General features: G+C 50.6%; 2 protein-coding genes across 3 annotated transcripts in view; one reads left to right on the top strand and one right to left on the bottom strand.

Moving 5' to 3' along the window:
- LOC139757898 (uncharacterized) overlaps positions 1 to 23,084 on the bottom strand; it is a 294,010-nt gene that overhangs the window by 206,178 nt on the left and 64,748 nt on the right. The gene's annotated exons all lie outside the window — the stretch shown is intronic.
- LOC139757916 (uncharacterized) lies at positions 21,284 to 21,820 on the top strand. Its single transcript, XM_071678862.1, has one exon. The coding sequence runs from the start codon at positions 21,284 to 21,286 to the stop codon at positions 21,818 to 21,820; it is 537 nt and encodes a 178-aa protein (XP_071534963.1).

The raw sequence follows: 23,084 nt of genomic DNA, 5'->3' as shown, positions 1-23,084 counted from the left end.
CAAACATACCCATTTTTGCTTTCCGAGATAATGTTCTCGACTTCCAAACATTATTCAAGGCTCCCAGGATTTTCGCCCCCTCCTCCACCCAATGACTCACTTCCGCTTCCATGGTTCCATCCGCTGCCAGATCCACTCCCAGATAACTAAAACACTTTACTTCCTCCAGTTTTTCTCCATTCAAACTTACCTCCTAATTGACTTGATCCTCAACCCTACTGTACCTAATAACCTTGCTCTTATTCACATTTACTCTCAACTTTCTTCTTCCACACACTTTACCAAACTCAGTCACCAGCTTCTGCAGTTTCTCACATGAATCAGCCACCAGCGCTGTATCATCAGCGAATAACAACTGACTCACTTCCCAAGCTCTCTCATCCCCAACAGACTGCATACTTGCCCCTCTTTCCAAAACTCTTGCATTCACCTCCCTAATAACCCCATCTATAAACAAATTAAACAACCATGGAGACATCACACACCCCTGCCGCAAAACTACCTTCACTGAGAACTAATCACTTCCCTCTCTTCCTACACGTACACATGCCTTACATCCTCGATAAAAACTTTTCACTGCTTCTAACAACTTGCCTCCCACACCATATATTCTTAGTACCTTCCACAGAGCATCTTTATCAACTCTATCATATGCCTTCTCCAGATCCATAAATGCTACATACAAATCCATTTGCTTTTCTAAGTATTTCTCACATACATTCTTTAAAGCAAACACCTGATCCACACATCCTCTACCACTTCTGAAACCACACTGTTCTTCCCCAATCTGATGCTCTGTACATGCCTTCACCCTCTCAATCAATACCCTCCCATATCATTTACCAGGAATACTCAACAAACTTATACCTCTGTAATTTGAGCACTCACTCTTATCCCCTTTGCCTTTGTACAATGGCACTATGCAAGCAATCCGCCAATCCTCAGGCACCTCACAATGAATCATACATACATTAAATAACCTTACCAACCAGCCAACAATACAGTCACACCCTTTTTTAATAAATTCCACTGCAATACCATCCAAACCTACTGCCTTGCCGGCTTTCATCTTCCGCAAAACTTTTACTACCTCTTCTCTGTTTACCAAATCATTTTCCCTAACCCTCTCACTTTGCACACCACCTCGACCAAAACACCCTATATCTACCACTCTATCATCAAACACATTCAACAAACCTTCAAAATACTCACCCCATCTCCTTCTCACATCACCACTACTTGTTATCACCTCCCCATTAGCCCCATTCACTTAAGTTCCCATTTGCTCCCTTGTCTTACGCACTTTATTTACCTCCTTCCAGAACATCTTTTTATTCTCCCTAAAATTTAATGATACTCTCTCACCCCAACTCTCATTTGCTCTCTTTTTCACCGCTTGCACCTTTCTCTTGTCCTCCTGCCTCTTTCTTTTATACATCTCCCACTCATTTGCATTTTTTCCCTGCAAAAATCGTCCGAATGCCTCTCTCTTCTCTTTCACTAATAATCTTACCTCTTCATCCCACCACTCACTACCCTTTCTAATCAACCCACCTCCCACGCTTCTCATGCCACAAGCATCTTTTCCACAAGCCATCACTGCTTCCCTAAATACATCCCATTCCTCCCCCACTCCCCTTACCTCCTTTGTTCTCACCTTTTTCCATTCTGTACTCAGTCTCTCCTGGTACTTCCTCACACAAGTCTCCTTCCCAAGCTCACTTACTCTCACCACCCTCTTCACCCCAACATTCTCTCTTCTTTTCTGAAAACCCATACAAATCTTCACCTTCGCCTCCACAAGATAATGATCAGACATTCCTCCAGTTGCACCTCTTAGCACATTAACATCCAAAAGTCTCTCTTTCGCGCGCCTGTCAATTAACACGTAATCCAATAACGCTTTCTGGCCATCTCTCCTACTTACATACGTATACTTATGTATATCTCGCTTTTTAAACAAGGTATTCCCAATCACCAGTCCTTTTTCAGCACATAAATCTACAAGCTCTTCACCATTTCCATTTACAACACTGAACACCCCATGTATACCAATTATTCCCTCAACTGCCACATTAATCACCTTTGCATTCAAATCACCCATCACTATAACCCGGTCTTGTGCATCAAAACCACTAACACACTCATTCAGCTGCTCCCAAAACACTTGCCTCTAATGATCTTTTCTCTCATGCCCATGTGCATATGCACCAATAATCACCCATCTCTCTCCATCAACTTTCAGTTTATATATATATATATATATATATATATATATATATATATATATATATATATATATATATATATATTTTTTTTTTTTTTTTTTTTTTTATACTTTGTCGCTGTCTCCCGCGTTTGCGAGGTAGCGCAAGGAAACAGACGAAAGAAATGGCCCAACCCCCCCCCCCCATACACATGTATATACATACGTCCACACACGCAAATATACATACCTACACAGCTTTCCATGGTTTACCCCAGACGCTTCACATGCCTTGATTCAATCCACTGACAGCACGTCAACCCCGGTATACCACATCGCTCCAATTCACTCTATTCCTTGCCCTCCTTTCACTCTCCTGCATGTTCAGGCCCCGATCACACAAAATCTTTTTCACTCCATCTTTCCACCTCCAATTTGGTCTCCCTCTTCTCCTTGCTCCCTCCACCTCCGACACATATATCCTCTTGGTCAATCTTTCCTCACTCATTCTCTCCATGTGCCCAAACCACTTCAAAACACCCTCTTCTGCTCTCTCAACCACGCTCTTTTTATTTCCACACATCTCTCTTACCCTTACGTTACTCACTCGATCAAACCACCTCACACCACACATTGTCCTCAAACATCTCATTTCCAGCACATCCATCCTCCTGCGCACAACTCTATCCATAGCCCACGCCTCGCAACCATACAACATTGTTGGAACCACTATTCCTTCAAACATACCCATTTTTGCTTTCCGAGATAATGTTCTCGACTTCCACACATTCTTCAAGGCCCCCAGAATTTTCGCCCCCTCCCCCACCCTATGATCCACTTCCGCTTCCATGGTTCCATCCGCTGCCAGATCCACTCCCAGATATCTAAAACACTTCACTTCCTCCAGTTTTTCTCCATTCAAACTCACCTCCCAATTGACTTGACCCTCAATCCTACTGTACCTAATAACCTTGCTCTTATTCACATTTACTCTTAACTTTCTTCTTCCACACACTTTACCAAACTCAGTCACCAGCTTCTGCAGTTTCTCACATGAATCAGCCACCAGCGCTGTATCATCAGCGAACAACAACTGACTCACTTCCCAAGCTCTCTCATCCCCAACAGACTTCATACTTGCCCCTCTTTCCAAAACTCTTGCATTTACCTCCCTAACAACCCCATCCATAAACAAATTAAACAACCATGGAGACATCACAGGGAGACAGAATTACTACCCATTATCTGTCCTACGTTTCACGTAAGGAAGACTAACAATAAAAGAAGTGAGGAATTACAAATCTTTCCCTCTTGTATTATCACTTCTTAAAATCGAGAACAGTGAAAACCGCCAAGCAAGCACATTTTCTCGATGGCCCAAATGGGGTTGCTTGGATGTGCGTGGATGTAGCCTGGATGAAAAGGAGAAGGGAAGATGATGTGTTCGGGAAGAGCAACATGGATGTTCTAGCTTAAAATGAAAGGAAGTTGATGGAGAAATGTGTAGAACGAAAGATGGGAGACGGGTGGCTCTCCACGTGAGGAATGATAGTAGAACTGTCTTAAATACTACAAGGAAACCAGCTCAAAGTTGATGTGGGTGACTGTTACTTCTGATACACCAGGGAGTGAGAGGAGTGAAGTAAGAAATGCATTCTGGTATGGGCTGAGCGAGTGTTTTAGCAGCTATGATACAAGGAATCAAATCTAACATAGAAAGGATCTAAATACTCGGGTGAGTATAGGTAGGGAGTCACTGGGTGTTGACTGATTATGTGCCAGTCGAGAGTAAAAGAGAGGGGATGTTAGATGTTAACGTGTTGAAAGGGGACGGCAAGCGAAGTGGTCTAATGATTTCTTGGTAAGCAAGTCTGAATGGTGCGTTTGAGTTTGGAAAAAGAGGAAATAGCATACGTGTGAAAAGACGTGGCAAGAGGGAGTGAATTTGGAAAGGTGGCCTCTGTCCAGCGACACCAGGAAATCAAGAAAAAATTGAGTAAGGAATGAAAAAGGATAACAGTAGGTGATAGTGTGGAGTGGTATATGATTGAGGCAAGCAGCTGGGGTGGATTATGTAGCATGCAGAAGATAGTAAACTGGACGTACGACAAATTGTTGTGAGTGGTGGGATGAGGAAGTTATGTTAGTAATGAAACAGACAGCATACGAAGAGAAGGAGTTCGACTTATTGGGAGGAGTACAAGAGAAGGCAGTGGGAAGTCAAGATAAAAAGGTACGAGAGCTGAAAAAAAAGGGTAAAAGAGAGATGGAAGAAAGACTCAACGAACTACAGAGAGCAAAACTCTTGTAGAAGGAGGTGAATAATGAGAGAACAAGGGAACAAATGAGGGCGATAATGAGGGGGGATGGTGATGGAGGAGTGTTAACAAAGATGTGGAAAAGATATGGTATGAGTATCTTGCTGGACTGTACAATGTGTGAGATGACAGGATGGCAGATGTGGTCTTTATGTAGAGGTGGCGAGCGGAGTGACAGAGTCGCGGTAAATTAAATGGAATAAAGAAATGAAGCAGTGACGACCTCGCGTATGTGGTCCGGTGGTAAAGTGTCAGTAGTGGATGGAATGGCTGTTGAGTGGTCAGTCACGCTCTTCGATGTATGTACGGCCCGAAGTAAGGTGTCTAATGATGGTGGAGTACATGTACAGTGCTCCTGTAGAAAGGTAATGGGGTCAAAAAACGAATGTTCAAATCGTAGGTGTGTAAGTCTGCCGTGTAGGCTACACCCTGTAAGACATATGGAAGAGAGGTGATTGGAAGGGTGGTGTCATGCAGACAGTAGCTCATTCAGGATGAGCAAGAGATTTCAGAAGGATATAAGATGTGAGGATACAGAGTTTGCCTTGAAGAATGTGTGTAAGAAATGCTTTGGAGATAGTGTTTTGTGTATAGCACTTATGGATCTGAAGGAAACGTATCACAGGACTGACAGATAAGCATTACAGAAGGAGCTTCAGGTATATGGAGCAAATGGAAAATGACTAAACTCAGTGAGGAGAGTAAGGCAAGTGGGCGAATAGGAAGGGAGGAGGATGAGTGGTACCTGGTAGAGGTGGGTCTGCGTCATGTATGTGTGATGCTACCATGACTGTGTAATCTGTTTATAGATGGGATGGTGAAGGAATTAAATGTCTTGGTACAAGGGATGTATTTGTAATATGCTGGGCACAGACTGGAGGGGGGAGCATAGAAGGTGTCTCAATTGAGGTTTGCAGATGATCTGGTGCCGATGGCAGAATGTAGAAGCTGGTGGTCGAGTCTGGGAGTGTGTAAAGGGAGAAAGTTGAGTGAAGGTCGTGAGCTGTAGTGCGAAGTGTTAAGACAGGCTGGTTTGAGTTTGAATGGGGAAGTTCAGAACTTTAAGTACCTGGAAGTGGACGTGATAGCGAATAGAACCACGGATGATCTTGTCTGTGTCACGAGAGATAGATCAGTGTCTGTCTGGGCAGAGTTAGCTATGTCTGAGGAATGGAGAGAGACTGACAAAGAAGAAATATAGAATGTGTCAGAAGCGGAGGGAGCAAGGGGTGGCAGAGACAGAAGAGGTGGAACGATCGAATGAAGGAGGCTTTTGGGGGTATCGAGTCTAGATACAATATTCTCTGAATATTGTTATGAAGACTAGGATCGGTGATTAGATATACAGATAAAACCAACAGATTCTGCAGCCCACTGTGTAGTGGTGCTGTAACCTCTGGGTTGGGATAACTCTTGTTAACACTCCTCTCTGTATATGGGAGGTACTAAATGTCTCGTCTGGCGAAGGCTCCTGCCGTGCACGGAAGGACAAGTGGGAGACGATGGGCGGCGGTGGCTGAGGTTAGCAAAGCTTGCTTCACTATAAGCACATGAGACAGGTCTTCACCTCCCTGACTGACTGCCTGTAAGTTCAGGGTCTCAGAGTGAGCAATCTGGCATCCATGGTATTCATGTCCGTGAATAACTATACAAACGTTTATACATTATTTGTAATCCTTTATTCTGATTGTTTATGAAGACAACCTGCTACCCAGGAGATGTGTATTCGACCTGTGTTCTCCAGTATCATTTATCAAGGTTAACTGCTATGAATATCAAGTATTTACAGCCACATATCATGACAATACTTCGAGCTGCCTGACTAACCATATTGTCAACATGAAGGGTCATGTTCAGTGGTCATTCGAGATACAACCTTGATAAGCTAACACGATGGAACAACAAGTGGACGAATCTTGTGCAGAGTTAAGACATGCAGATCACCTGGTCTGTGTAGAGGACGACAAACACACTCTCATATTCCTGAGAGATCTGCATCGTATCCACTTGTCTTGCCTCGACTCGAATGTTGCAAACTAATCTTAAATGACAACAGCTACGGCGCCACGAGAAACTTGAAAAAGTTCCACAGAAAGATCGTGATGTGTACATCCTGACGATTGAATCGTAAAGATAAAGAGCTGGAATGTGTGATGGCTTGTGGAACTCAACAGCTGATGCTGTCCTGATGTCATGATGTCATAGTACACTTGATGCTGTCATACTACAAACAATGCTGTCATGTGATGTTCTCATACCGCATGTGATGTGATCATGTGACGTTCTCATACCGCATGTGATGTGATCATGTGACGTTCTTATACCAGAGGTGATGAGATCATGTGATGTTCTCGTACCACAGGTGATGTGATCATGTGATGTTCTCGTATCACAGGTGATGTGATCATGTGATGTTCTCGTATCACAGGTGATGTGATCATGTGATGTTCTCGTACCACAGGTGATGTGATCATGTGATGTTCTCGTACCACAGGTGATGTGATCATGTGATGTTCTCGTATCACAGGTGATGTGATCATGTGATGTTCTCGTACCACAGGTGATGTGATCATGTGATGTTCTCGTATCACAGGTGATGTGATCATGTGATGTTCTCGTACCACAGGTGATGTGATCATGTGATGTTCTCGTACCACAGGTGATGTGATCATGTGATGTTCTCGTACCACAGGTGATGTGATCATGTGATGTTCTCGTACCACAGGTGATGTGATCATGTGATGTTCTCAATAAAGTGGAGGGAGGTAAGCGACATATCAGATATAACTAGTCAGGGATGACCATATTATGGTTCACAGTTACTGTGTGTGTGTGTGTGTGTGTGTGTGTGTGTGTGTGTGTGTGTGTGTGTGTGTGAAGATATTCTGAGTGCTTCAATATAAACACCATTACTAAGTATCTCATGAGCGACAGAGACATAAATATTACAGCCCCGCTCCAGAGGTGGTTATGAATAATTCTGGCGTCGACACACAAGACAATTTGTGTCAGGAATGCTACGTCCAGCGAGTGTTAGTGTGGAGGCCAGTGTGGCAGCGCTCATGTCAGCCATCATCGCACAATATGTGACCAAACTCTGTATCCTTCTGTCTCTGCACTCAGTCACAAAGCATTCTGATGCAGAGCGACGAAGGAAATGAAAGTTTTCTTGGATAATTTATGATGTATACAATAATACCTGACGCATAGGACAATGATATACTGGATATAAGATGATATACTGGAGGTATATCAAGGGTATTTCAACCACATTTCCAGTTCTGAACGATTTGCCACTGGAAGAGGAGAGCGCGCCTCACAGACGACCTCCAGCTGTGGGAAGCGTTCCAGCCAGCATGGAAAAGTGGCCAGTTATGCTGCGTCATGCTGACCCACATGGTAATGCTGCGTTATGCTGACTCCCAAGTGGTGAGGACAGCCTGTCCTGGGTGAGAACTGGGGTGAGGACAGGAGATACACACTGATCCAAGGCCCAGGATTAGAGGGGAGGGGGGGGGGGGGAGGCGACGACGTGTTCCAACACTAGCACGACTGACAACACATTGACAACATTGTCTGCATTACCGGTAATCACAGCTTCTTGTAACTGACAACACTGTCTGCATGACCGATAATGACATCATTATTCATAATGATTTATAATGGCAGCAAGTGACTCAGACATGCGATGAATGACAATGATAAGTGATGATGAATGACACTGACAGGTTATGACAGTTGTGACTGATGACAATGACTGACGGAGACGAATGATAGTGACGGAAGGCGATGGTAACTGACAGTGAAGAATGACGGTATGTAGATGGCCATGAGGTCTGGCTGGTCAGTGAGGGGCGTCGGGAACGCTTACTGCACCAGCAGGAACCACCCGCCCTACTGCTGCTGCCGAGCAGGCTGACCAAGGTTCCTCCTACTGCACCAGCAGGAACCACCCGCCCTAATGCTGCCGAGCAGGCTGACCCAGGTTCCTCCTGCTGCACCAGCAGGAGCCATACGCCCTAATGCTGCTGAGCAGGCTGACCCAGGTTCCTCCTGCTGCACCAGCAGGAGCCATCCGCCCTACTGCTGCTGCCGAGCAGGCTGACCAAGGTTCCTCCTACTGCACCAGCAGGAACCACCCGCCCTAATGCTGCTGAGCAGGCTGACCCAGGTTCCTCCTGCTGCACCAGCAGGAGCCACACGCCCTACTGCTGCTGCTGAGCAGGCTGACCCAGGTTCCTCCTACTGCACCAGCAGGAGCCATCCGCCCTACTGCTGCTGAGCAGGCTGACCCAGGTTCCTCCTACTGCACCAGCAGGAGGCATCTGCCCTACTGGCTAGTCCAGGTCCCTTCTAAGGAAATACTACCACATTATGAGGCAGAAGGCAGGTACCTGAAGCCCGCCAGACTGGTAATGACTTGAGCCACTCTCAACTTTACAGTAATCACCTCAAATCTCATTTAAGTTATGCAAATATGACCCGTCATCCACCTCGACTGTTTTCCTTTTTGCTGGTCGTAATTGCATGTGGCAGCGAGGTGGCTGAACTGGGAAGATGTAGTCGACTATCTACATCACTGATGACTGTTCTCTGTGGTAATTGCTCGACACCTGGCGTCAATAACGTGTTATACAACGCAGGTGAGGTTTTTTTGCTGGTGACTCTGATGTGGCACCTTCAGGAAGGTCGCTCCTGCCGCAGACGATGAAGACATTATGACTGTCGTGGAGGGAGTCTGATGGAGTTATTAAGTCCGATGGGCGGTTAAGGAGCGGCAAGAGGCACCCGGGGCAAGACTGTGCTGACTTGCACACACACACACACACACACACACACACACACACACACCTGGCGCCTTTCATCGACACCCCCCCCCCCCCCCCCCCGTTCCATATGGAGGACAAACACGGGCTGTGGGCTGCCCGCGTTCAGCCAGGGACGTGTAACTGATGTCATACGCATCTTTCTGGCAGGTAAGAGCTGGTGGGAGGTGGTGGAGGTCGTGCTGGTGATGGCAGAGTGAGTAGTGTAGAGGCGTGCAGCATGCGGTGTGCGCTTGGCCCAGCCTGGCGAGTGGTGAGTGTGGGGTCCCACGGGCCGTAAATCAGGAGAGGGGCCCCGGCGGGACCCGGGGACCTCCCTAACAGAGACATCAACCGCGGGTGAGGTGGCGCCTACTCGTCGCTCCCGCCTCTTGCCTTCCAACTACTTATTCAGGCCGTCCCTACTTAAGCAAGCAGTAAAAGCAGTTGCGCACGCCATGCAAAAGTGACAAGCAGCCGATGCTGGGGAACAACGTCAGAGACTCCTGCTAATTATGAGACTCACAACACCTTCTCCAGGCTTGGTCCAACCCGATGTAAACACACGGAAACGTGTGGAGGCTGGACACAACCTGGTCCCTGTTGTTGCTACCTTCCTGCAGGAGGGTTCAGCCAGGCAAGTGAGGGTTGAGTGGTCTGCAGTTAGGGCTAAGGGCTTAAGGGCTCTGGGCAGCACCAGAGGACACAGGGGAAGAGGAGACAGGTGTAGGGGGTGTAAGTGTATACCACACGGATTTAACGATCAGCAAATCCAGGTCACATAAGTCTCGAAGGTGAGGGATAGGTTATTACTTAATGAAGATCTTAGAAGAAGGATATATATGTATAGTAGGGGCCGTGGTGTAGGGCTGGGTGTAGGAGATATGGTGTAGAGCTGGATGTAGGGGCTATGGTGTAGGGCTGGATGTAGGGGCTATGGTGTAGGGCTGGGTGTAGGGGCTATGGTGTAGGGCTGGGTGTAGGGGCTATGGTGTAGTGCTGGGTGCAGGGGCTTTGGTGTAGGGCTGGGTGTAGGGGCTATGGTGTAGGGCTGGGTGTAGGGGCTATGGTGTAGGGCTGGGTGTAGGGGTTATGGTGCAGGGCTGGGTGTAGGGGCTATGGCGTAGGGCTGGGTGTAGGGGTTATGGTGTAGGGCTGGGTGTCGGGGCTATAGTGTAGTGCTGGGTGTAGGGGCTATGGTGTGGGGCTGGGTGTAGGGGCTATGGTGTAGGGCTGGGTGTAGGTGCTATGGTGTACAGGTGAGAGTAAGACCTCACACAGACCGACGGACACAAGCAGCGTCAGCGTGTGGTCAGCTTGTGTTGCTGGGTGGCGAGGCGGACCTGCGCCTCTCGCTTGACCACGGCACCAGCGACGCCTTCGTCTGGAGCTCCAAGCCACCAGCACAAACCACCTGCAGCCTCTCAGCTCCTCGACAGTCGTCCTGGACGCCAGTCAACACCTGCGGATCACGACCTCCGGAGCCACGTAGCGGCAGGTGCAGCGAGCGCTGATAAAGAGGTTAAGAAATGTGGACGAAGGCAAACAAAAAATGAAAGTTACTTTGAGTAGCTGCCCAAGGGAGCCGCCTAATAAGGCAGACGGCCAGCTAATGTCTCTTTTTCTCCCGCAATAAAGGCCAGCCTGAGACGGCAGCAGCTGAGACGGCAGCAGCCTGAGACGGCAACAGCTGAGACGGCAGCAGCTGAGACGGCAGCATCTGAGACGGCAGCAGCTGAGACGGCAGCAGCCTGAGACGGCAACAGCTGAGACGGCAGCAGTTGAGACGGCAGCAGCTGAGACGGCAGCAGCCTGAGACGGCAACAGCTGAGACGGCAGCAGCTGAGACGGCAGCAGCTGAGACGGCAGCAGCCTGAGACGGCAACAGCTGAGACGGCAGCAGTTGAGACGGCGGCCGTAGCAGCCTGAGACGGCAGCAGCTGAGACGGCAGCAGCTGAGACGGCAGCAGCTGAGACGGCAACAGCTGAGACGGCAGAAGCTGAGACGGCAGCAGCTGAGACGGCAGCAGCTGAGACGGCAACAGCTGAGACGGCAGCAGCTGAGACGGCAGCAGCTGAGACGGCAACAGCTGAGACGGCAACAGCTGAGACGGCAGCAGCTGAGACGGCAGCAGCTGAGACGGCAGCAGCCTGAGACGGCAACAGCTGAGACGGCAGCAGTTGAGACGGCGGCCGTAGCAGCCTGAGACGGCAGCAGCTGAGACGGCAGCAGCTGAGACGGCAGCAGCTGAGACGGCAACAGCTGAGACGGCAGCAGCTGAGACGGCAGCAGCTGAGACGGCAGCAGCTGAGACGGCAACAGCTGAGACGGCAGCAGCTGAGACGGCAGCAGCCTGAGACGGCAACAGCTGAGACGGCAGCAGTTGAGACGGCAGCAGCTGAGACGGCAGCAGCCTGAGACGGCAACAGCTGAGACGGCAGCAGCTGAGACGGCAGCAGCTGAGACGGCAGCAGCCTGAGACGGCAACAGCTGAGACGGCAGCAGTTGAGACGGCAGCATCTGAGACGGCAGCAGCTGAGACGGCAGCAGCTGAGACGGCAGCAGCCTGAGACGGCAACAGCTGAGACGGCAGCAGTTGAGACGGCAGCAGCTGAGACGGCAGCAGCCTGAGACGGCAACAGCTGAGACGGCAGCAGCTGAGACGGCAGCATCTGAGACGGCAGCAGCTGAGACGGCAGCAGCCTGAGACGGCAACAGCTGAGACGGCAGCAGTTGAGACGGCAGCAGCTGAGACGGCAGCAGCCTGAGACGGCAACAGCTGAGACGGCAGCAGCTGAGACGGCAGCAGCTGAGACGGCAGCAGCCTGAGACGGCAACAGCTGAGACGGCAGCAGTTGAGACGGCGGCCGTAGCAGCCTGAGACGGCAGCAGCTGAGACGGCAGCAGCTGAGACGGCAGCAGCTGAGACGGCAACAGCTGAGACGGCAGAAGCTGAGACGGCAGCAGCTGAGACGGCAGCAGCTGAGACGGCAACAGCTGAGACGGCAGCAGCTGAGACGGCAGCAGCTGAGACGGCAACAGCTGAGACGGCAGCAGCTGAGACGGCAGCAGCTGAGACGGCAGCAGACGTAGACAAGACGGGAGGAATGTACACAAGCGTCGTGTAACTTCTAAAATATGGTCGTCAGCGGGACTTGGGGGAGGGGGGGAGGGGGGACCTTTATGTCGTGCATATAAACTCTTTTGATCACCTGATGCACTACGGCACGTAGCAGGGTCAGGCGTGAACCCTTGCTGGTGGCCGAAAAAAAAAAAAGAGTAACTGTTGAAAGTAAATCATAAGTCCCGAGAGAGATTCTCTCTTGAGTCATGAAAGGAGATTAATTAATCAAGACCTTCTGGTCGTCGTGCCAGTTATCTTGGCTCCTCCATTAAAGGGAATAATGAGGCGGGCGAGTCCACTTGATGGATGGTGGGGGTCCCCGGTCCACATCTATGACGTCACACACCAAATACAGGTGGGGCCAATTAGAACGTCGCTCTGGGGTGTGGGGGACACTCACCTGCACCCCAGGAACGCCCCAACACCTGCACCCCAGGAACGCCCCAACACCAGCTCCCCAGGAACTCCCCAACACCAGCTCCCCAGGAACGCCCCAACACCAGCTCCCCAGGAACTCCCCAACACCAGCTCCCCAGGAACGCCCCAACACCAGCTCCCCAGGAATGGTAAACAGACACACAGATGGTGAAAAAACAGGATACAGCAGACCATCTCAGGGCGCAGTAGACCATCCCAAGGTATAGCAAATCATCCCAGGGTACAGCAGACCATTCCAAGTTACAGCAGACCATCCCAACAGTATGGCAGAGGATACAGACCATCCTCACCACAGTGGACCATCCTTGATTCCACGAGACAGCAGACCACTCTCGTGTGCTGTGGTCATCTTTACTACAGGTGAATATCCACTTGTACAGGACGCACCTCCCCGGCAGCTGGAGGTCGTCCTCGAGGACGGTAGATCATCTCCGAGCAACAGCAGACCATCTTCGAGGACAGCACACCAACCCCAGGTAGCAGGGTATAACAAGACAGACCACCACCAACACAGACCACCTCCAGCAAAGACCTTCCCCGGCACAGACCTCCGGCACAAACCTTCTCCAGCACAGGCCACCTCCAGCGCAGACCTTCTCCGGCACAGACTTTTTCCAGCACAGACCTTCCCCAGCACAGACCACCTCTAGCACAGACCCACAGGCAGCTGTCGCCAGCGAAGCCATAGCTTCAGCGTGAAAGCAAGGCAACCCCGGTGTACTCTGTGTAGCCTCTCGCCTTCCACTCCTTGGCCCCCCTCCTTCCACAGCCACCGGCGCAGCTTACCCTGCCACTGCAGACCAGACTTTGCCCGCACGTCCTCAAGACGGCCCCAGTCACCTCCCTCCCAGGACAGCCGCTCTACCTCAGAATCACCAGCGACGATTTCCAGCCTTCCTATTCTACCTGTAAATCACTTACAGATGCCTGTATGAGTTGTGCTACCCCCTGAACACCCAGTGCCACACCCCTGAAGAGGAGCCTTCTCGAACTCAGCACCCCCAGAGAACCATAAATCCTTATATTTGTCCCCATGACTAACCTTACCCCACCCCGGAGAAGCATACATTTACCCCGATGACCAACCTTACCCCATCTCTCAGAACAGCGTCCTTTACCCCTTCCCACAATGCCCCAGACACCTTACCCCTCCCTCAATGCCCCAGACACCTTACCCCTCCCACAATGCCCCAGACACCTTACCCCTCCCACAATGCCCCAGACACCTTACCCCTCCCACAATGCCCCAGACACCTAACCCTCCCACAATGCCCCAGACACCTTACCCCTCCCACAATGCCCCAGACACTTTACCCCTCCCACTATGCCCCAGACACTTTACCCCTCCTACAATGCCCCAGACACTTTACCCCTCCCACTATGCCCCAGACACTTTACCCCTCCCACTATACCCCAGACACTTTACCCCTCCTACAATGCCCCAGACACCTTACCCCTCCCACAATGCCCCAGACACCTTCCCCCTCCCACAATGCCCCAGACATCTTACCCCTCCCACAATGCCCCAGACACTTTACCCCTCCTACAATGCCCCAGACACCTTACCCCTCCTACAATGCCCCAGACACCTTCCCCCTCCCACAATGCCCCAGACATCTTACCCCTCCCACAATGCCCCAGACACCTTACCCCTAAAGAAACTCACTCCACCTGCAGATCTCACAAGTCAGCCATCTTTACCTTCACTCGTCAGAATACATTGTTTACCTTCACCACAGAATACATTGTTTACCTTCACCACAGAATACATTTTTTACCTTCACTCCAGAAAACAGTGTTTATCTTCGCCCTAGAATACACTGTTTACCTTCACCCCAGAATACATTGTTTATCTTCACCCCAGAATACACTGTTTACCCTCACTCCCAAGAATACAATGCTTATCTCAACCCGAGAATACACTATATACCTTCACCCCAGAATACATTGTTTACCCTCACTCCTCCACGTCCTCTCACGTTCCAGCTAAATCCACAAAAAGACGCCATTTTTCTTTCACTTTCGAATTCCCCCGAAGCATCTGTACTTTCACGTCGGCCAAGAGCTGTGCCTCCACCACCACATCATGAGGAGGAACCCACAACACTCCCACGTTCCCACCACCTACTTACCTGACCACAGCAACGCCCACAGCCACCCACTCCACCGCAGCTATCCTAGCTACCAACATTCTACACCCTGCCCTCTGACCTGCTAACATTCTACACCCTGCCCTCTGACCTGCTAACATTCTGCAACCTGCTCTTCTACAACTGCCTATTCAACTCTCACACCTGCAGTGGCTCTCTAGTTTCATACATCTCGCTACTCTACCTCCAGCGAGGTCTCTAACTCTACATGGAGAAGATGCCTCTGGCTCACCCTTACATCCATCTCTACATCCAGAAGATGCCACTACCTCACCCTTACATCCTTCATCCAGAAGATGTCTCTACCTCACCCTTACATCCACCTCTACATCCAGAAGATGCCTCTACCTCACCCTTACATCCATCTCTACATCCAGAAGATGCCTCTACCTCACCCTTACATCCACCTCTACATCCAGAAGATGCCTCTACCTCACCCTTACATCCACCTCTACATCTAGATGTCTCTACCTCATCCTTACATCCACCTTTACATCTAGATGTCTCTACCTCAACCTTACGTCCACCTCTACATCCAGAAGACGCCTCTACCTCAACCCTACATCCTCCAGGGTCGAGGTGGAAAGGATTTATCCAGACCTTCCCAACATCTTTCAAACATCTCATACACAACTCTCTCTCTCTCTCTCTCTCTCTCTCTCTCTCTCTCTCTCTCTCTCTCTATCTATCTATCTATCTATCTATCTATCTCATCAAATTCTCCAATCCTATAAGCTCATTTTTTGAAGATTCTGGCTAAGCTTTACGCTTGTATGTGGTAGGTAAGGTCCTTGTTTTGATGTCCTGCCTAAGCTTTACGATGGTGCAGGGTGGGTAAGGTAAGCTGGTGCAGGATGGGTAAGGTCAGCTGGTGCAGGTTGGGTAAGGTAAGGTGGTGCAGGGTGGGTAAGGTAAGCTGGTGCAGGATGGGTAAGGTCAGCTGGTGCAGGTTGGGTAAGGTAAGCTGGTGCAGGGTGGGTAAGGTAAGGTAGTGCAGGGTGGGTAAGGTAAGGTGGTGCAGGGTGGGTAAGGTCAGCTGGTGCAGGGTGGGTAAGGTCAGCTGGTGCAGGTTGGGTAAGGTAAGGTGGTGCAGGGTGGGTAAGGTAAGCTGGTGCAGGGTGGGTAAGGTAAGGTGGTGCAGGGTGGGTAAGGTCAGCTGGTGCAGGGTGGGTAAGGTAAGGTGGTGCAGGGTGGGTAAGGTAAGCTGGTGCAGGGTGGGTAAGGTCAGCTGGTGCAGGGTGGGTAAGGTCAGCTGGTGCAGGGTGGGTAAGGTCAGCTGGTGCAGGGTGGGTAAGGTCAGCTGGTGCAGGGTGGGTAAGGTCAGCTGGTGCAGGGTGGGTAAGGTAAGCTGGTGCAGGGTGGGTAAGGTCAGCTGGTGCAGGGTGGGTAAGGTCAGCTGGTGCAGGGTGGGTAAGGTAAGCTGGTGCAGGGTGGGTAAGGTCAGCTGGTGCAGGGTGGGTAAGGTCAGCTGGTGCAGGGTGGGTAAGGTAGGCGTGTGGGCGGGAGGCAGCTCGGGTTGCCACCTGTGGTCACGCCACACTCCCTGGTATGTGCGTCGCGTCACGCAGCTGGGGTCCTCAGCCACCTGACTCACAATCTGGAAATATGGCGAAAATGACGCCCGGTGGTGGTGGAGGTGTTGTGGACATCCTCACTGTTGTCTGATGGTGGAGGAGGTGTTGTGGACATCCTCACTGTTGTCTGGTGGTGGTGGAGGTGTTGTGGACATCCTCACTGTTGTCTGGTGGTGGTGGAGGTGTTGTGGACATCCTCACTGTTGTCTGATGGTGGAGGAGGTGTTGTGGACATCCTCACTGTTGTCTGGTGGTGGAGGAGGTGTTGTGGACATCCTCACTGTTGTCTGATGGTGGAGGAGGTGTTGTGGACATCCTCACTGTTGTCTGGTGGTGGGGAAGGTGTTGTAGGCATCCTCACTGTTGTCTGGTGGTGGAGGAGGTGTTGTGGACATCCTCACTGTTGTCTGGTGGTGGAGGAGGTGTTGTGGACATCCTCACTGTTGTCTGGTGGTGGTGGTGGTGTTGTGGACATCCTCACTGTTGTCTGGTGGTGGAGGAGGTGTTGTGGACATCCTCACTGTTGTCTGGTGGTGGGGAAGGTGTTGTGGACATCCTCACTGTTGTCTGGTGGTGGAGGAGGTGTTGTGGACATCCTCACTGTTGTCTGGTGGTGGGGAAGGTGTTGTAGGCATCCTCACTGTTGTCTGGTGGTGGGGAAGGTGTTGTGGGCATCCTCACTGTTGTCTGGTGGTGGTGGAGGTGTTGTGGGCATCCTCACTGTTGTCTGGTGGTGGGGGAGGTGTTGTGGGCATCCTCACTGTTGTCTCAACAATACCTGATGTGTTTTATAAACACTACCTTTCGTTTTATGTACAAGACTAATTACTTTTCACGTATTTGCGAAGTGGCGTCAGGAACAAATAAACAATGGCCACATTTGCACACATCCACTCTTTGCCCATCGTATAATGTACCAAAATCAAAGCCTACCGTCCTTAACCAAGCCCTACAGACTGTTCCATGGTGGCCTTGAATGTTTCAAATGCTCTGGTTTACCTCACTGACAGAACGTCGCCCCCCATATACCATAACGTGTTGATCTGACTTCTGCTGACAATCACTATAAACACCTCCAAAAACCTTTTCATCGCAATCTTTCCTTCTCTCTCCCGACCTGATCAATCTAGAGCTAAGTCTCCAGTTGATAAAGACGCCTTCATCAGTACCTTATTTTCCTCAATTTGATCCTTGGATGATTCTGCATCTAATCCTCTGCCTTGGTCTCCTCCATCTGAACTTGACATTTACATTTTTCTCGTGGAGTGTACAGGACATTAGGCCCAGATGGTCTATCTCCTCGAGTTCGGAAGGAGTGTGCCCCTGAGCTTGCACCAATCCTTGCTCGTACGTTTCTTCCTACAAACCCAGACTTTTCCCTCTTCTTGGAAACAAGTCATGGTGCAGCCAATCGTTAGGAAAGTAGATCGTGCAAATCCTTCCAACTAACACCACACTGCCCTCACTTCTGTTATCTCCTAAACTCTCACTTTCTTAAATGAATCCTATAAACGTCTTTCTGATGACCAGTATGGATTTCCCGGCACAAATTCAACTGGTGATCTCTCTTCCGTGACTCACAGAGCTCCGGTCCTCCTCTCTCAGGGATTTTGGTGACACTTTTGCCACAACCCTCGACATCTCTAAAGCATTTGACAGGTTATGACGAAAGTTTATGCTTTCTAAGCTCCATTTCTTTGGTTTCACTGCTTCTCTCTGTTCTCGAACACACAGCTTCCTCTCGGGCAGGTTCCATCGCAGTAGTCGTCCATGGAGCAACTTCCCCAGCTATCTAATCAAGAGTGGTGTCCCTCAAGGTTCTGTCCTGTCACCTACTTTCTTTTTCTCTGGTGTTCCTCAGGGTTCTGGCCTGCCACCTACTCTTTTTTTTCTGCATGAATAATCTTATCTTCAAATCCTAACCCTCTTCACTCTTATACTAACGATTTAACTTTACACACCAACTCATTTTCCTTCCCCTCCTCATAATACTCGTTCTGTTCCTCATACTGAACAAATTAACTCATAAAAGTCTGACCTATGCACCATCTCAGATCAGGGAAGCAGAACCTGTTAAATTCAATAGATCTACGACGCACTTTCTACCAACATCTCTTTGTAAGAATCATGTTTCCCTATGTTCAATATCAAAGCACCACAAATTAGTCTTGTAACAATATAAACCTGTTGGCCACAACCATATCCTCCACACTGTCCTGCAAACCCCACATAATCAACATCACAAGTTCTGCTTCCCCAAAGCTGGAGGTGTTGTATAGGTGCCATAATTATGACCAGATATTTGATGTACTGAAGGATTTCATTCGACCAAGTACTGCCCACACATCTGGGATGGCTTTCCTCAATCTCTCTATTAGCCACAGCAGCGGAGTCAAAAGCTTTCCTTCTCATCAATTCTCCTGACATCTCACTTCAATATTTGCTGTCTCTCCGGCATAACACTGTCTCCCACTCCCAGTTCTCCAGTTACTATTTTGGCCGCTGTTCTCATGAGCTGTCTGGACGTGTCCCTGCCACAAAGGCTTCCACGTAAGGCACACATTTGTCTGTTGCTTCCCATAGTTTCTATGTTGAAAACCAGCCACTCGAGGATTGACCGTTATGATGCCTCCTCCTTTCTTCGAACAACTAAGCTGTGGGTTTCCTTTCCTTCCTCAGTCTTTCTCAATTCCTATAACCTTTGTACCTTTTCAGAATGTCAATAAACATCTGCGGAGTCCTGATAAATCTATATCTTTTTTTATCATTCCTCTTCCTCTGATCCAAAATAGCCTTGATTGAAATATTTTTGCAAGTATCGGAAACTATATAAAAAAGACAATCAACAACCCGTCATCTGCGCCCCCAGAGACCTTAAAGGTAAACTGTGTAATTGATTTGTCCAATTAAGACGTGAGGCAAATGTGTGGAATGTCGTGTCCTCAGGCACGTCATGCTTAACACTACCCCTACGTCATGCAGGGATATGTAGGAGGGCTGAGGGCCGTGCTGGAGGGGTGCGGAGGGCTGTACTGGAGGGGTGAGGAGGGCTGTGCTGGAGGGGTGAGGAGGGCTGTGCTGGAGGGGTGAGGAGGGCTGTGCTGGAGGGGTGGAGAAGGCCGTGCTGGAGGGGTGCGGAGGGCTGTGCTGGAGGGGTGAGGAGGGCTGTACTGGAGGGTTGGGAAGGATAGGTATGAGGAGAAGGGAGGCAGGCCAGGTAAGCCCGGTGGGGGCCATGTAATGCCTCATTAAACCGTTGCCAACCCGGTTTATGAGGCGAGGGTCGCCTCATGGATGACCATGGGACGCTCAGAGACCAGTGTAGACAACTTATCATCAGTGGCTGGTGTAGACAACTTATGTCATAGACTGGTATAGACAACTTAGAGGCTGATTCAGACAACCTACACCAGAGGATGGCGTAAACAACTTATATCAAAGGTCGGTTTAGACAACAGAGAGGAAAAGACACCAAACGAATTGGAATAACACAAAAGATGAAACAATGAAAAATGCGAAATTAACAAGTTAAATATCATGACGTAATCACTCAAGTCAAACAAAACGAAGGAAAATATTGATTTTGTTCAGTAAACAGTAGGATAACAGGTGGCATTACTGAGCACATGGGGGAGTACGGTAGTGATAGATGAGGCATCGCACTGTGAGGGCTGATATTAGTACATCACCAGCTATAGAAGCTGGGGCTTCGCGGGGGCTGGGATAGTACAACACGTCATGGGGGCCGGGGTCTCGTGAGGGCTGGGGCCTCGTGAGGGCTGGGAGAGGACAACACCAGTCATGGGGGGGGGGGGGGGGGGGTCACAGCAGCAGTTCTGGCCCTTCCTGTGACCAGCATAAAATTGCAGGTATTATATGGTCGGGTTGACGGTGGGGGAGCGGGTGACTGAGGCGGGGGAGAGCAGGGGGTGGACGAGGCAGAGATGAAAGCAGGGGGTAGATGAGGCAGGGAGGGGTGCAAGGGGTAGATGAGGCAGGGAGGAGTACAGGGGGTAGATGGGGCAGGGAAGGGTGCAAGGGGTAGATGAGGCAGGGAGGGGTGCAGGGGGTAGATGAGGCTGGGAGGGAGGGGTGCAGGGGGTAGATGAGGCAGGGAGGGGTGCAGGAGTAGATGAGGCAGAAGGGTAGACGCGGCAATAAAGCAGGGCGGAGGGCAGGTAGGGACGTGCGATGGCCAGGATTTACGACACACTTCACCTGCTGGAGGTGTGAGGGGGGTCGGGACACGTCACGCGCGCGACCAGGAGCGTCTGTCGCTACACACACGTCCGCCCTCACCAGATTCTCTCGTAGTGTTCGGTGGTGGGACGGCGGCGTCCGGTGGGGTGCGCGGTAGGCCTTCCCACCCCACCAGTTGCCACCACACACCTTAAACTCTCCCGACCCTCTCATCACTCGCTCACATCCGTCCACACTCGCCCTTACTCTCCCGACCCTCTCATCACTCGCTCACATCCGTCCACACTCGCCTTTAACGTTTTAATTCAGTTTAAGATGGACGCACACAAACATGCGAAGATATGAGGTGGGGCCCTACCTGTTTGTATACACAAACAGGTATTAAAACGCAGACACAGACATACAGACAGCACAGGAATATTAAGTCGCTATGCGCCTTCCAGCACCTTAACACCAAACGCTCAACCATGATCATAGATCATCTAGTGAAACTGAACAAGGAATTCTGCAATGACTTAGCTACACCGCTGACCACTATAATTAATGCTTCACCCAAACAACCTAAATGTTGCACATCTTGGAAGACAGCATGTGTCACTCCACTACCCAAATCCACCAACCCAGAGTCTCTTAACAGCTTACGACCTGTTGCAATCACTCTAACCCCCAGTCTGATTTGTGAAAGTCTTGAGTTTGACAGGTCCTATGTTGACATTACTGACTCAGTAGACCCTCAGCAGTGTGGAAACATGAAGTCTTCCTCCGCTACCCATTGCCTTGTCAAACCCCTGGACTCCATTTGCCGTAACTTGGAGAAGCGCCAGACCTCGGTGGCAGATTTCACTGCAACTCTCGACGTGGTCAACCACATCATCATCATCATCATAAAGAAACTCGTCCACCTGGGACTACGGGCGAGGGCGTCTCGTCTCATGGCTGACGACGGACCTCTTGACCGGGCGACACCAAGCCGTCCACAGCCACATAGGAGTCACTACCCCTAACATGCGGTGTACCGCAGGGCATCAAGATGGGACCCGCTCTGCTTCCTCAACCTTATCACTGACGCCCTGAAGGATACAAACCACCGCTGCAAGTACGTAGACGACGCCATCTTTGGCATCACTATCAGCAACACTCCTGACTTCAGTGTCCTTCAGCAGATCATCAACAACCTTCAGCAGTGACTACTGCTAACAACGTCACCATCAACCACATCAAGACTGTGATGACTTGTCTCAACCAGGCGCACGCAACATCCTGACCCCTGACTGGACGCACACAACATCCTGACCCCTGACTGGACGCACGCAACATCCTGACCCCTGACTGGACGCACGCAACATTCTGACCCCTGACTGGACGCACACAACATCCTGACCCCTGACTGGGCGCACGCAACATCCTGACCCCTGACTGGACGCACGCAACATTCTGACCCCTGACTGGACGCACACAACATCCTGACCCCTGACTGGGCGCACGCAACATACTGACCCCTGACTGGACGCACGCAACATCCTGACCCCTGACTGGACGCACACAACATCCTGACCCCTGACTGGGCGCACGCAACATCCTGACCCCTGACTGGACGCACGCAACATCCTGACCCCTGACTGGACGCACGCAACATTCTGACCCCTGACTGGGCGCACGCAACATCCTGACCCCTGACTGGACGCACGCAACATCCTGACCCCTGACTGGACGCACGCAACATTCTGACCCCTGACTGGGCGCACGCAACATCCTGACCCCTGACTGGACGCACACAACATCCTGACCCCTGACTGGGCGCACGCAACATCCTGACCCCTGACTGGACGCACGCAACATCCTGACCCCTGACTGGACGCACGCAACATCCTGACCCCTGAGGGGACGCACGCAACATCCTGACCCCTGACTGGACGCACACAACATCCTGACCCCTGACTGGACGCACGCAACATCCTGACCCCTGACTGGACGCACGCAACATTCTGACCCCTGACTGGACGCACGCAACATCCTGACCCCTGACTGGACGCACACAACATCCTGACCCCTGACTGGACGCACGCAACATCCTGACCCCTGACTGGACGCACACAACATCCTGACCCCTGACTGGACGCACGCAACATCCTGACATCTGACTGGACGCACGCAACATCCTGACCCCTGACTGGGCGCACACAACATCCTGACCCCTGACTGGGCGCACATAACATCCTGACCCCTGACTGGACGCACACAACATCCTGACCCCTGACTGGACGCACG

This window comes from Panulirus ornatus, chromosome 28 (genome assembly GCF_036320965.1).
Source record: "Panulirus ornatus isolate Po-2019 chromosome 28, ASM3632096v1, whole genome shotgun sequence".
Lineage (NCBI taxonomy): Eukaryota > Metazoa > Arthropoda > Malacostraca > Decapoda > Palinuridae > Panulirus > Panulirus ornatus.
This window is presented reverse-complemented; position numbering and strand designations above follow the sequence as displayed.

Coding starts and splice junctions, on each gene's coding strand:
- LOC139757916 (XM_071678862.1), top strand. CDS start 21,284: ATGATCATAGATCATCTAGTGAAACTGAACAAGGAATTCTGCAATGAC.